General features: G+C 40.2%; 1 protein-coding gene and 1 long non-coding RNA gene across 5 annotated transcripts in view; one reads left to right on the top strand and one right to left on the bottom strand.

The window, feature by feature from the left end:
• The window catches only part of LOC116375931 (uncharacterized), a 38,256-nt gene that overhangs the window by 5,778 nt on the left and 18,039 nt on the right, over positions 1-14,439 (top strand). The window lies entirely within an intron of this gene.
• On the bottom strand, positions 1,236-14,386 carry LOC116375906 (mucin-5AC-like). 4 transcript variants are annotated; one of them, XR_004211319.1, is made up of 18 exons: positions 13,921-14,386; positions 13,551-13,577; positions 12,919-13,230; positions 11,697-12,005; positions 10,604-10,666; positions 10,445-10,498; positions 10,158-10,205; positions 5,988-6,035; positions 5,742-5,795; positions 5,590-5,646; positions 4,695-4,787; positions 4,514-4,532; positions 4,374-4,405; positions 4,158-4,262; positions 3,873-3,890; positions 3,697-3,763; positions 3,371-3,411; positions 1,236-3,224 (listed from the first exon to the last, which is right to left on the bottom strand). XR_004211319.1 is itself a non-coding variant. In XM_031834513.1 (18 exons), the coding sequence occupies exons 1-18, from the start codon at positions 13,976-13,978 to the stop codon at positions 3,132-3,134; spliced, it is 1,479 nt and encodes a 492-aa protein (XP_031690373.1). In that variant the 5' UTR covers positions 13,979-14,382; the 3' UTR covers positions 1,240-3,131. The 4 variants fall into 4 exon arrangements, 3 of the variants coding, with proteins under 3 accessions (XP_031690373.1, XP_031690355.1, XP_031690364.1); XM_031834513.1 differs by having other exon boundaries at positions 1,240-3,224; positions 3,873-3,901; positions 10,445-10,468; positions 13,921-14,382; XM_031834495.1 differs by having other exon boundaries at positions 1,240-3,224; positions 3,873-3,901; positions 13,921-14,380.

Here is a 14,439-nt window from a genome sequence, read left to right as displayed (position 1 = left end):
AAACCACAGTACAGATAATCTATAAATTGTCCTTTGAATAATATTTTTAGTCCAGGACTAAGCATTATCTGTCTCTGGGAAAATCAGGGGAAAAGGGCCTTGGTCCGAGAGGTGACCAATAACCTGATGGTCACTCTGACAGAGCACCAGATTTCCTCTGTGGAGATGGGAGAACCATCCAGACAGACAACCATCTTTGCAGCACTCCACCAATCAGGCCTTTATGGTAGAGTAGCTAGACAGAAGCCACTGCTCAGTAAAAGGCACATGACAGCCAGCTTAGAGTTTGCCAAACAGCACCTTAAGGACTCTCAGACCACGAGAAACAAGACTCTCTGGTCTGATGAACCCAAGATTGAAGTATTTGGCATGAATGCCAAGCATCACGTCTGGAGGAGACCTTGCACAATACCTATGGTGAAGCATGGTGGTGGCAACATCATGCCGTGGGGATGTTTTTCAGCAGCAGGGACTGGGACACTAGTCAGGATCGAGGGAAAGATGAACAGAGCAAAGTACAGAGCGATTATTGACGAAAACCTCCTCCAGAGTACTCAGGACCTCAGACTGGGGCGAAGGTTTACCTTCCACTAGGATAAGGACCTTAAGCACACAGCCAAGACAGGGCAGGAGTGGCTTTGGGACAAGTCTCTTAATGTCCTTGAGCGGCCCAGCCAGAACCCGGACTTGAACCCGATCAAACATCTCTGGAGAGATCTGATAATAGCTGTGCAGCGACACTCCCCATCCAGCCTAACAGAGCATGAGACGTTCTGGAAAGAATGGGAGAAACTCCCCAAATACAGGTGTGCCAAGCTTGTAGCATCATACCCAAGAAGACTTGAGGCTGTAATTGCTGCCAAAGGTGCTTCAGAAAAGTACTGAGTAATGGGTCTGAATACAATGGGTCTGAATAATGTTCAGTTTGTCTAAAAGCCTTTGTCTAAAAATCTGTTTTTGCTCTGTCATTATGTATAGATTATTGGGGGGGGGGGGGGGGGGGGGACTAATGAATCCATTTTAGAATAAGGCTATAACGTAACAAAATGTGGAAAAAGTCAAGGGATCTGAATACTTTCCAAATGCACTGTATAAGGACTGAAAGAAAAATAGCACCTTGATCTTTACCACTGTCCAGAAAATGTGACGTTTACAACAGTACATATTTTTTGCATTATCTTGAATAATCAAGATCAAAATCAAATCATGTAAAATACTAACAAAGGTGAGGGAATGGTTGTATTCAATTTATTCTTCTTACTTTTTTTGCTTTACAGAAGAGACCATTTCAAATGGAGCAAAAAACATAGGATTTGTATTTACTAACTTAAAGGTGTCATTGAAGAGGAATTTTTTTATTTAATTTTTTTATTTCACCTTTATTTAACCAGGTAGGCCAGTTGAGAACAAGTTCTCATTTACAACTGCGACCTGGCCAAGATAAAGCAAAGCAGTGCGACAAAAACTACAACACAGAGTTACACATAAACAAACGTACAGTCAATAACACAATAGAAAGATCTATGCACAGTGTGTACAATGTATATGGGAGGTGAGGGGGGAGCCACCCCTTTTCAACAAACAAAGCCATCCCCCATAGCATAATCGACCACCCTGACCGCTGGGCTCAAGTGTGCATCGAAACAGGATATAAGCTCATTGTAACTGGAAAACAATGTAATGAAGTTGTGTTCTCACACCATTTACATCTTAACCACTCCGCAGTCATTGGACTTCAAGGCTAGAATGTGTCTACAACACTGCACATTGTAGGAGCGACTGATGTGCTGAGTAAATTTAAATTAAACTGGGAACTTGGAAAATAACAAGTAAACATGGAGAAATTTAGCATTTAGGTCATCTATATTTTTCAGTTTTGCCAACAATGTAAACATTTTTAAAACCAAAATGTTATATTTTGTAGCTTGTAACAAAGTATGTGGGAAATATCAATATCAATACTTTTGCTATAAGATTGGGCTTTTGGGGTTGATAACTTTTGCCGCAAAAATTGTTAAATTAACATTAGACTTTTTTCCACAGTTTTTTTAAACACAAGATGAATTTCACCAAGAAAAATGTCTTATCAATACCACTGGATCTTAATGACTTAATTTCGATGAATTTATCTTAATTTCCTATTTACCTGTTTTTTGCATTGTGTGAATATGTTATATATTTATTTATTTTTAATTGTCTGTATCTATCGATTTTGATCACAAATATATTTTATTTAGTCAATTTTATCAAACCGTTATGGAAGGAGGTATCACACAGATGACAGAATATATATAAATAGTGTATATTTATTTGGGCATTTACTTAAAAATATTTAAAGGGGAGTATGCCCCGGACACCTCCAAAATCCCCAAATAAAAATACTAACATATTAACAGATATTATGGATAGGCATGTAACACAATCCAGGTTTCAATGTGTGATACAGTAAATTACGGCAGTTCCAAGCATTTTGAGGGCCCTAAGCGAGATTTGCCCACCTCACCGACAAAACATTTTAGTGGCCCCGCTCATGGCGGCGAAGAGAAACATTTGGAGCTTTAAAGTTAATGTTCTGCAATTTTACTCATTATGCCACGGGGCGGAGAGAACTTCATGTCCTAAAATTCAACACAGTATGCCATTGTCGTTGAAATAATAACATTCAGTTTTAAAGCTAATTTACTGCAATTCTAAACATTTGCCATGACTTATGCCATGTTCATTGGATATCTGAGTGAGAGTGACTAACAGAATTATTGGGGGCCCCCTGGAGGTCAGGGCCCCTGGGCAGTAATTCGGCCATTACCACAAGGCTTAGATAGCTGGCGAGACTAACTGGGCCTAGCAATCTATAAAATCTTAGCTGTCATGGGATTTATTGAGTAACTGTCAGTGACTGACGAAGAACCACATTTCGAAACTGCACGTTGTGTATTCTACTATCCTACGGTTGTTTTTGGAGGGGGGAGGGGCCTCTAGCGGCTGCTTACTGTATGTCACTTATAAATAGAAACGGTACTGTAGTAGATGTTTTAGATACTTATTTACAGTAACATGATGTGCGATAAATAAAGGACATCCTGAAAGAAACAGTATTTCTGTGAGACATACAGAGAGCCAGTGGTGTAGTTTCAGTGTGTCTGCAGAAGACTGTAAAACCCATCAGGCTGGGCTGAGGTTGCTGGTCTGTCGGGGATCGAGCTGTATACATGGTACGTATCAGACTAGAGAAAATAAACAGACAGTTTAGCATCAGTCCTTTAATTCTACAGTACTGTAGAAATGTAATGTAATTTAAAAGGATGTAATATCCATCTGAAACTGAGAGCCGTTCACATTCACCAAACACACTGGGTGATTCTGAACTTACTTTGTCGTTTTCAGATGACTTTCCATTTTCTTCAAAAGGACCTGTACAACACAGAGGGATCCTGAGTGAGTGAGTGAGTGAGTGAGTGTGTGGTTGCATGTCACTTTGCTATACTTAATGTCCCTTCACACTTCTCCTGACTCAAACCATCCTGTAGACGTACAGCTCTATTCTCATGCTCTAACACATTATCTTATGTATAACTTATACACATACATGCTTACTGATATGACTACCTCAGACCAACAAACAAGCCTAAACAACTTTGAGTCCTATAAAAAGCCCTACATGTTATGAAACATTGGGACAGAGTTAAACAGACAAACCTAATGGTACAGATGTGGATGGTACAGAAGTGATCAGGCTGTAGACCCCTGCATTCTCTGAATCAGCCTGGACGAAAGAGAGAGAGAAAGATCCTTATTATCCCTCAGACTGTCTGTCAGACTGTCTGATACAAGTTTGTATCTATATCCAAGGCTATTATTGTTGCTGTACTTACATCTTCATTTGCAGATTGCTGCACAGGACCTGCATCTCATGGAGAGATGGGGGGGGGTCAGAAGAAGTGAAAATAACAGGGCTTGATGTCACTTCACACTTCTCCTCCTGACTCAAACCACCCTGGAGACTTACAGCTCTGTTCTCACGCTTTCAAGATGCTCTGACTAAAAATGTAAGTTTGTATGGTAGGCATTGAGTGATTAAGTGTTATTGTGCTGAGGGTCCCAAATTCACGTCCCAGGTGGGGAAGACAGGGACAGAAGACATTCTGTTACAAACTCACCTGAGTGCAAAAACGTGGACGGTACAGAGGTGATGAGAGAATAGATCCCAGCATCCCTTGAATCCAACATGCCTGCACTGCTCATAGCTCCCATCACCAAATCACCTACAACGGAAACAAAATAAAAAATTTAATTAGGATACGTGTTTGGACATGCATGTGTGTAGTTGTGTTAGTAGTGTGTGCAGTGTTTGATGTATTTTGTTTGGAACATACATTGTCTGTGATCATCCTGTCTGGCTGTAGGTCTGTACAACATAAAAGTATCAGAAGGTTGTGGTAAGAACATCTCATCATGGACAATACAGAACTAAAGGTTGATACAATCTGCATCATATTCACAAGGGAATTCTTACCTCAGAGAATTGGTTTTCTCTGAAAAACAAATGAGGCTAAATGAATGATATTGAACATAGCCTACACTACACCATATCACCAAAAGGAGTTGAAAGATTAACCCATGTCAAAGGCACTTACATTAATATGAGAAGGAAAATGTTTGCAAATGATTTGTTATGCAGAATCAGAAGTACTCACTGGTCCTCCTGCAGAGACAGACAGCTGTCAATCCCATTAAGAACATGCCCACTCCAGAAGCCATACACACTGCTGTCTGCCATAGTTCCACCGCTGTTTGGTGACATGATGACGTCAGAAGAGGTCATTAGCTCTTAATCCAAATGTAAATTCTTCAATTGTAGACAGGTGTTAGAATACCACTTTATTAGTAGTCTTGGTAAACGTTTCCGTTTTCATATATGTGAGAAAAGACAGCTAGTCAGCTAAGCGTTTTACATTTGAGTCTGTGAAGGAAAATGTTATGTTTGTGCTTTTCTAATAACCAATTGGACTGGGTCCATGCAACTGACTGATTGATCGTGACTGGGAGGAATCCTCACTATCAGTGCGCCAAGAACATTGTTTTGAAAACTGAAAGGGGTGTCTCAGTTTCAAAGTCTCAGCTTGAAGAGAAGAAGCCTCGTGAGGTATTGGTTGGTCACATGCATGAACCAAATGTTAATGATGAATTAATGATAAATTATGAATAAGCAAAATCTTGCAAATATAACTTGTCTGTTTCAGCAGTATATAAGACAACTAATGGGACTTCCCCGGTGGAGCTCCTGACCAACGTGTACTATGGTACATTAAGTTTGTTGGAACCTCTCCAGCTTGTTGATAATAAATAATTATTCATTTAATATTGACTTCAGGTGTCCCTGATGGTAATTTCCGCGACAAGTAATTCAGCAGAGGCTCTTATCCAGAGCGACTTACGTGCATTCATTTGAAGATAGCTTGGTGAGGCAACAACATATCACAATCACAACAAGTACATTTTCCCTCAACAAAGTAGTTATCAGCAAAGTCAGAGCTAGCAGAAAAAGACAAGTGCATTTTTGCTGTGGAATTACTAAATAAGGACACTTACCCCAAACTCTTTTTTGACTGTTTGAATTCACAATGCTGTCTGTGGAGCTTTGACCTCCTGTGCACATGCAAGATAGAGACAGTTTGTTAACAGTTAACACACATCACAACTTAGTCAACACCAATAAACAAAAATCGTGTGGCCATACTCACTTTCAGTTGGACTCGTTGGTGTGTCAGTTGTCAAAGTAGGACTAACAGTCAAATCTGGTGCAAAGCAAAGTCATTGGATCTGGTTATACAGTAAGGTATCTTTATGGGATGATTTAATCAATTCAATATCAACCTCATTTCTAGTAATTAGGCACATTTGTGATTCAAAAAATGTATACAAAGACCTGGGTAAGATAAAATCATTAAATTATTTTCAGTTTTACTAACTAAAGATGACCAACACACCTGATGTAGGATTCACTGCTGTGCTGGGGGCCAAATGAGAGGTCAAACCTGGTGAGAAGAGAAGAGAAGAGAAATGTACATTTGTTTCATATCCAATAAAATTAAATGATTTTTTGTCACATCCCCCGAATACAACAGGTGTTACAATACAACCTTACCATGAAACACTTACCATGAAACACTTACCTTTAAAACACTGCATTGCTGAAAGTAAGAAAATATTTGCTAAAAAACTCTAAATAAATCAAATTAAAAAACATTTAAATAAGTAACAATAAAATAACAATAACGAGGCTATATACTGGAGGTAACTCAGGTAAAATGTGTATGTAGGAAGGTGTAATGTGACTATGCATACAGTTGGAGTCAGAAGTTTACATACTTCTGTTTACATACTGTTTACATACTGTTTACATTAAAACTCATTTTTCAACCACTCCACAAATTTCTTGTTAACAAACTATAGTTTTGGCAAGTCGGTAAGGGCATCTACTTTGTGCATGACACAAGTAATTTTTCCAACAATTGTTCACAGACAGATTATTTCATTTATAATGAACTGTATCACATTTGAAGTGGGGCAGAAGTTTACATACACTAAGTTGACTGTGCCTTTAAACAGCTTGGAAAATTCCAGAAAATGATGCTTGGCTTTAGAAGCTTCTGATAAGCTAATTGACATCATCTGGGTCAATTGGAGGTGTACCTGTGGATGTATTACAAGGGCTACCTTCGAACTCAGTGCCTATTTGCTTGACATCATGGGGAAATCAAAAGAAATCAGCCAAGAACTCAAATAAAATTGGAGACCTTCACAAGTCTGGTTCATCCTTGGGAGCAATTTCCAAACCCCTGAAGGTACCACGTTCATCTGTACAAATAATAGTACGCAAGTATAAACACCATGGGAACACACAGCCGTCATACCGCTCAGGAAGGAGACACATTCGGTCTCCTGGAGATGAACGTACTTTGGTGCGAAAAGTGCAAATCAATCCCAGAACAACAGCAAAGGACCTTGTGAAGATGCTGGAGAAAACAGGTACAAAAGTATATTTATCCACAGTAAAATGAGTCCTATATCAACATAACCTGAAAGGCCGCTCAGCAAGGAAGAAGCCATTGCTCCAATAACGCCATAAAAAAAGCCAGACTATGGTTTGCAACTGCACATGGGGACAAAGATCGTACTTTTTGGAGAAATATCCCCTGGTCTGATGAAAGAAAAATTTAACTGTTTGGCCATAATGACCATCGTTATGCACATGCGCCGAATACAACAGGTGTTACAATACAACCTTACCATGAAACACTTACTATCAACAATGCATTTGTTTAATGTAAGAAAATATTTGCTACCTTTGTTTAATTTTTTTTATAATTAAAAATAAAAACACTTTTTAAAAAGCAACACAATAAAATAACAATAGCGAGGCAATATAAAGGAGAAAATTCAGGTAGTATGTAGACGTAGGAAGGTGTAAAGTGACTATTTATAGGTAATAAACAAAGAGTAGCAGCAGAATAAAAAAGGGGGTCAATGCAAATAGCCTGGTTAGCCATTTCATTAACTCTTCAGCAGTCTTATAGCTTGGGGGTAGAAGCTGTTAAGGAGCCTTTTGGACCTGGACTTGGCAATCCAGTACCACTTGCCATGCAGTAGGAGAGAGAACAGTTCATGACTTGGGTGGCTGGAGTCTTTGACCATTTTAAGGGCCTTCCTCTGACCCCGCCTGATATAGATGTCCTGGATGGCAGGAATCTTGTACCAAGAGATGTACTGGGCCGTACGCACTAACCTCTGCGGTCGGATGCCGAGAAGTTGCCAAACCAAGCGGTGATCAATCAGTCAGGATGCTCTCTATGGTGCAGCTGTATAACTTTTTGAGGATCTGAGGACCCATGCCAAATCTTTTCAGTCTCCTGAGAGGGGACAGACATTGTCATGCCTTCTTCACGACTGTCTTGCTGTGTTTGGACCATGATAGTTTGTTAGTGATGTGGACAGAAAGGAAGTTGAAGCTCTCGAACTACAGCCCTGTCGATGTGAATGGGGGGGGGGGGGGGGGGGGGGCTGAGGAAGCGCTTGTTGTCTTGGCATCACACTGCCAGGTCTCTGACCTCCTCCCTATAGGCTGTCTCATCATTGTCACCATTGTGTCGTCGGCAAACTTAATGACGGTGTTGGAGACGTGCATGACCACGCAGACGTGGGTGAACAGGTAGTACATGAGGGGACTCAACACGCACATTTGACTTCCCCCTGTGTTGAGTATCAATGAGGCAGATTTTTTTGTTGCCTACCCTTACAACCTGGGGGCGGCTCGTCAGGAAGTCCAGGATCCAGTTGCAGAGGGAGGATTTTAGGTCCTGGGTACTTAGCTTAGTGATGAGCTTTAAGGGGAACTATGGTGTTGAACGCTGAGCTTTAGTCAACAAACAGCATTCTCACGTAGGTGTTCCTTTTGTCCAGGTGGGAAAAGGCAGTGTGGAGACGGTGGGATGATGGTGTTGATGTGAGCCATGACCAGCTTTTGAAAGCACGTCATGGCTACCGATGTGAGTGCTACTGGCCAGTAGTTATTTCTGTACAGCACTTTGAGATATCAGCTGATATAAGGACTATATAAATACATTTGATTTGATTAAGCAGATTACCTTGGCATTCTTGGGCACAGGGACTATGGTGGTCTGCTTGAACATGTCGTTATTACAGACTCGGTCAGGGAGAGGTTGAAAATGTTAGTGAAGACACTTGCCAGTTGGTCAGTGCATGTTCTCAATATGCATCCTGGAAATCCGTGTGGCCCTGCAGCCTTGTGAATGTTGACCTGTTTAAATGTCTTACTCACATCAGCTACGGAGAGTGTGATCTCACAGTCGTCCGAAACAGCTGGCGATCTCATACATGGTTCAGTGTTGCTTGCCTTGAAGCAAGCATAGAAGGGATTTAGCTCGTTTGGTAGGCTTTCGTCACTGGGCAGCTCACAGTTGGATTTCCCTTTGTAATCCGTAGAAGAATTGTTTGCAAGCCTGCTTTATCAGATGAGCATCAGAGCCAGTGTAGTTGGATTCAATCTTAGCCCTGTATTAATGCTTTGCCTGTTTGGTGGTTTGTCGGAGGGCATAGGGGGATTTCTTATAAGCATCCGGATTAGTGTCCCGCTCCTTGAAAGAGGCAGCTCTAGCTTTTTGCTCAGTGCGGATGTTGCCTGTAATCCATGGCTTCTGGGTGGCATATGTACGTTCAGATGAAGTTGGTGATTGATGTGGTATACTCCACAATGCCATTGGATGAATCCCAAAACATATTCCAGTCTGTGCTAGAAAAACAGTCCTGTAGCTTAGCATGCATGTCATCTGACCACTTCAGTATTGAGCGAGTCACTGGTAAGTCCTGATTGAGTTTTTTTTTTGCAGTCACGAAAACGCAGAAGAATATTCCAAATTAGCTCCATAATATCTACAGAAACATGGCAAATGTTGTTTACAATCAATCCTCAAGGTGTTTTTCAAATATCTATTCGATAATATATCCACCGGGACAATTCGTTTTTCAGGAGGACCGATTGGAATAATGGCTACCTCTGGATTTTACGCGAGAATCTCTCTGGGAGCATCAGGTGACCACTTGCAGTCACGAAAACGCCGAAAAATATTCCAAATTAGCTCCATAATATCGACAGAAACTTGGCAAACGTTGTTTACAATCAATCCTCAAGGTGTTTTTCAAATATCTATTAGATAATATATCCACCGGGACAATTAGTTTTTCAGTAGGACCGATTGGAATAATGGCTACCTCTGTATTTTACGCGAGAATCTCTCTGGGAGCATCAGGTGACCAGTTGCGCAACGTAGCCGCTTACGGGTATTCTTCTACATAAATGCGTCTTTACAGTTTTGGAAACTTTAGAGTGTTTTCTATCCTAAGCTGTCAATTATATGCATATTCTAGCATCTTGTCCTGACAAAATATCCCGTTTACTACGGGAACTTTATTTTTCCAAAAATGAAAATACTGCCCCCTAGTCACAAAAGGGTTTAATTAATGAAATATCAACATATTTTTTTAATCAGGGGAAATTTGTGAGTTAAAACCTGGGTTCAATAAACCTAGTCTATTTGTTTAGGTCCTATCTGCTAACTAGAGAAAGATGACCAACTCACCTGATGTAGGATTCACTGCTGTGCTGGGGGTCAAAGGAGAGGTCAAACCTGGTGAAAGGAAATTACACAAGAACAAATGTAAATTCATTTAATTTATTAGGTCATTCAATAAGCAGAAATAGAGAAGTACACTACACATTACCTACAAATCAGATAGACTGAAAGTACACAAATCTAGACGAAATTACAGCAGCTATGAATGGGTCAATTCATAAATCAGAAGGATCTTTAGTGAATTAATGTAAACAAAAATATACATGTCAGTTAAAATGAGTGGATCTACTTACTGGTAGTTGGTCTCACTGTGGTGTCTGGGGTCAAAGTAGAAGTAACAGTCAAAACTAGTGGGAAGCAATATGATGACACAAGAATAAGATAAAGCATTAATCTAAACCCTTGACTACAATTGGTATTTGCAGAGATGGTCATTTAGAGGCCCAACATACCTTCTATAGGACTCACTGTCGTGCTGGGAGGCAAAGTAGATCTAGGACCTGGAGTCAAACCCACTGAGAAAACACATATTAATGAAATTAGCTTTTTATTCATGATTGTATTAATGATCATCATGGTGTTGTTGTCCTTTTGAAATACCTTCATGACTTGTCTATTCAAAGTGGGAAAAGAAGGACTATAAAATCACTACGGACAGATTGCTTCCTGCCCTGGTAGATTATATTTCTCCTCATTATAGAGATGATAAGACCAGTTCGTAAGGTGATCAAGTCTTTCAGGACAGATAAGGTGTTGATTGTTGTTATCAGCTTCCTAGAATAAGGTCCCCATGTAACTAACAGCTGAAGCTTAACAGTGTACAGACATGATCAAAAACACTGAACCAGTTCAAAAAACGATTTGTAATTCTTGTGGAAATAATTCCAGGCGTTGGTGATGAGACTGGTTTCATATCTATGAACAAATTATATAAGGTTTCTACAGTAAAGTGTTCTTAACAACATCCTCCATCTTCAACACAATGAACTACAGAGAAAGACATTCCAACAGCTACACTTACACATTACCAAAGCTAACCCCCTTTTGTCTCCCTGCTGTAGAGGTTGTCTGTGTAGTTGTTGGATCACTGATGTGAACTCCCACTAGATTTACAACCACTTTGGGGTTGGAATGGGGTCTTTAGTTTGTGGGTCAGAATGTTATTTGGTGGCAGTAGCTCCCTGCCTGCCCTCATCCTCAAGGAGCATTCCCCTCACACCCAAGAGGAAGACCGAGAGCCAAGTGGTCCGGCCAGTTGGGGGACGACCTACACAACCTGGGACTCAACACCAGATCAGCCTGGGACCTGGCCCAGAATAAGACAGTGTAGAGATCCATATGTCAAGGTGCTGTGCTCGAAGGAGCGAGCAAAGAGTGAGTGATTGAGTGAGTGAGTGAGTGAGTGATTGAGTGAGTGAGTGAGTGAGTGGGGGATGGAGGGATGGAGGGTCAGAATGAATATAGTCATACTAAAAAATGTAAGGGGAGTCAGATCATGAAGAGCTGCTGCACTGATAGATTATTATTGTATAGATAATGACTCACATGTAAAGCTGTTCCAATCACTGCGTGGAGAGAGAGAGGTTGGTCCTGAGCTCACTCTGTAGTCACAGCTCACCTCCTTACGCCTCACTGACTGTAGACAACTGATCAGATCACTCTCAGCCGCAGAGAATTGACAGAACCAGCATTCGGAATCTTTGTGTTTCTTCTTCCTGATTAGTGCTCTAAAAAGACACTTACTCTTCTCTCCAACATACAGGTTACAGGTGGTGTCATTACTGACAGAGCCAGGAATTAAACAGGTGATGATGAGGTTCCCTTTCAGACTGACTGTAATATTTGGTTTCTGACCTGTTGTGAGAGGACAACGACTTAATGAAGTACAAGGCACACTATTCAGCATATAAAAATATATAAAAGAGCCTATAGTATTTAACAATGCAAGTTCAAATCATGATGGTCATAAACATGACATGGACTTATGATTTGTATAACTATTTTGAATTAAATTGGACTGTGATTTAAAAACATGAATTAAAAAGAATTGATTTGTTCAAAATAAGATAAAAATAGCATTTGCCCAATGGGCACAGACGTCAGTTCCACAGCTAGTTTTGATTTACATTTGATTTAGTTGTCAACATTTCAGCCATGTCATGGGATTTAGGTTCAAGTTGGGTGAAAAATTGAGCCCAGGCTCTGTCTCAGCCGGCCGCGACTGGGAGGCCCATGGGGCCTCATCGCGCACTAGCGAATCCTGTGGCGGGCCGGGCGCAGAGCACGCTGACCAGGTTGGTAGGTGCACGGTGGTTCCTCCGACACATTGGTGCGGCTGGCTTCCGGGTTGGATGCGAGCTGTGTTAAGAAGCAGTGCGGCTTGGATGGGTTGTGTGTGGAGGACGCATGGCTCTCGACCTTCGCCTCTCCCTAGTCCGTGCGGGAGTTGTAGCTATGAGACAAGACAGTAACGATTAACAATTGGATACCACGAAATTGGGGAGAAAAAGGGGGGTAAAAATAATACAATTTTTACTTTATTTTTTTTAAGTTGGGCGAAAAAAAGACAAATTTCCCCCCAATTATTTCAGCAAATCCAATACATTTCCACGTTCATTTAATGTCATCAGAAGGAGAAACATAGTATTTTTTTGTTGAAATGGCGTGAAAACAACATTGATTCAACCAGTTTTTGCCCATACCATTCTACACTTAAAAAATGTACATATAATACATATTTTTACATTTGTTTATGTAAGTATCTTACCTGTAATTATGTATTTATTACTGCGGGGAGACAGAGAGTGTGACCCTGTGTTCACTCTATAGTCACAGCTCACATCTCTCTCCAACTGCAGATGCCTGAACAGATCATTCTTAGTAACACTGAAGGTACAGAATAGTTTGGATGATGCTGCGTTAAATCTCCTCACCCAAGCCTCTTTGTAGGCCTGAGGCTGGTCTCCAGTGTACAAGTTACAGCTATGACCATCACTGACAGACTCAGGAAGTACACAGGCAATAGTGATGTCATGAGATGATTCGTCATTGACACTAATGTCTGGTTTCTGCATTTTACCTGTGAGGAGAACACATCAATAACTGTCCATACTGTAGGTTAATGAGAATACACACCTCTTTCTGTACCAGATAACGAAAAGAGTAAGAACTAAATAGTCTGTATATGTTAGCATGACATGACATATTCCAATCTGATTACAGTGAGCCAATCAGATCAGTGTATTCATAATAATAATACTATTTTACCAAGAATAGTGATAGGCGCAGGATGACTGTGCATCGATGGATAGTGAGTCTCTACTGTGAAAAAACATCTCATACCATGATTATTATAATATTTTTACTGGGTAACTAAAAACTCATAATAATGATACTGACCTTGGGCTTTCATGGATTGGAACGTATCTAGAAATTATAAAATAGATTATCATCATCTGCCATTCAAAAAGTATGTTTTAACAGGAGACACCTGAACACTTCACACAAGTTGGTAAAGTAGCGTAATCTACTGTAATGCATTAATGGGGATCAAGCAGTGGTCATTCTTAACTCAACAAATTGTAAAATAATGATAGAGAGAAATAAATAAGATGATTAATGGAATAAGATACAAGACACTCATCATAGCCATGAGATTCAGAAATATCAAGAGTTCCTCAATTAAAAGACAAAAAGAGTGGAGAGAAGAAGAGGAATATCCTGTAGCACAAACAGATGATGAAACTGTAGAAATGTAGAAATAACTCACCAAAAAGGAGGATGACCAAGAACAGATGACCAGCCATATCAGGGATGAACAATGCCATTTGTCAGTCAGCTACATACTGTTAGTCTGACTTCACAGTAAGGTGTGTGACTGAGTCAGAGGATTGTTTGAATAGAGACGTAAATGTGGAGCTTGTGCACAGCAAAACCACAGAGTGCAGAAACCTAAACAACAGTCTCATACAGCAAGTGTGAGCTAATGTTGCAGGGGTAAGGGTATCTGAACAATCAGAATCATTTATCGGTCATACACTCCCCTCCATATGCATTTGGACAGTGAAGCCCAAAAAATATGTATGGCTCTATACTCCAGTATTTTAGATTTAAGATAGAATGTTTTATATAAGGCGACAGTACAGAATTTCCCCTTTATTTGAGGGTGTTTTCATAAAGTACTCAAACCCCTTGACTTATCACACATTATGTTGTGTTACAGCCTGAATTCAAAATGTACTAAATAAATAAACAATCTCACCAATCTACACACAATACAATACACAAT

This window comes from Oncorhynchus kisutch, linkage group LG1, assembly GCF_002021735.2.
Source record: "Oncorhynchus kisutch isolate 150728-3 linkage group LG1, Okis_V2, whole genome shotgun sequence".
Classification (NCBI taxonomy): Eukaryota; Metazoa; Chordata; class Actinopteri; order Salmoniformes; family Salmonidae; genus Oncorhynchus; species Oncorhynchus kisutch.
The sequence above is the reverse complement of the archived record's forward strand: the minus strand, read 5'-3'. Positions and strand labels throughout refer to the sequence as shown.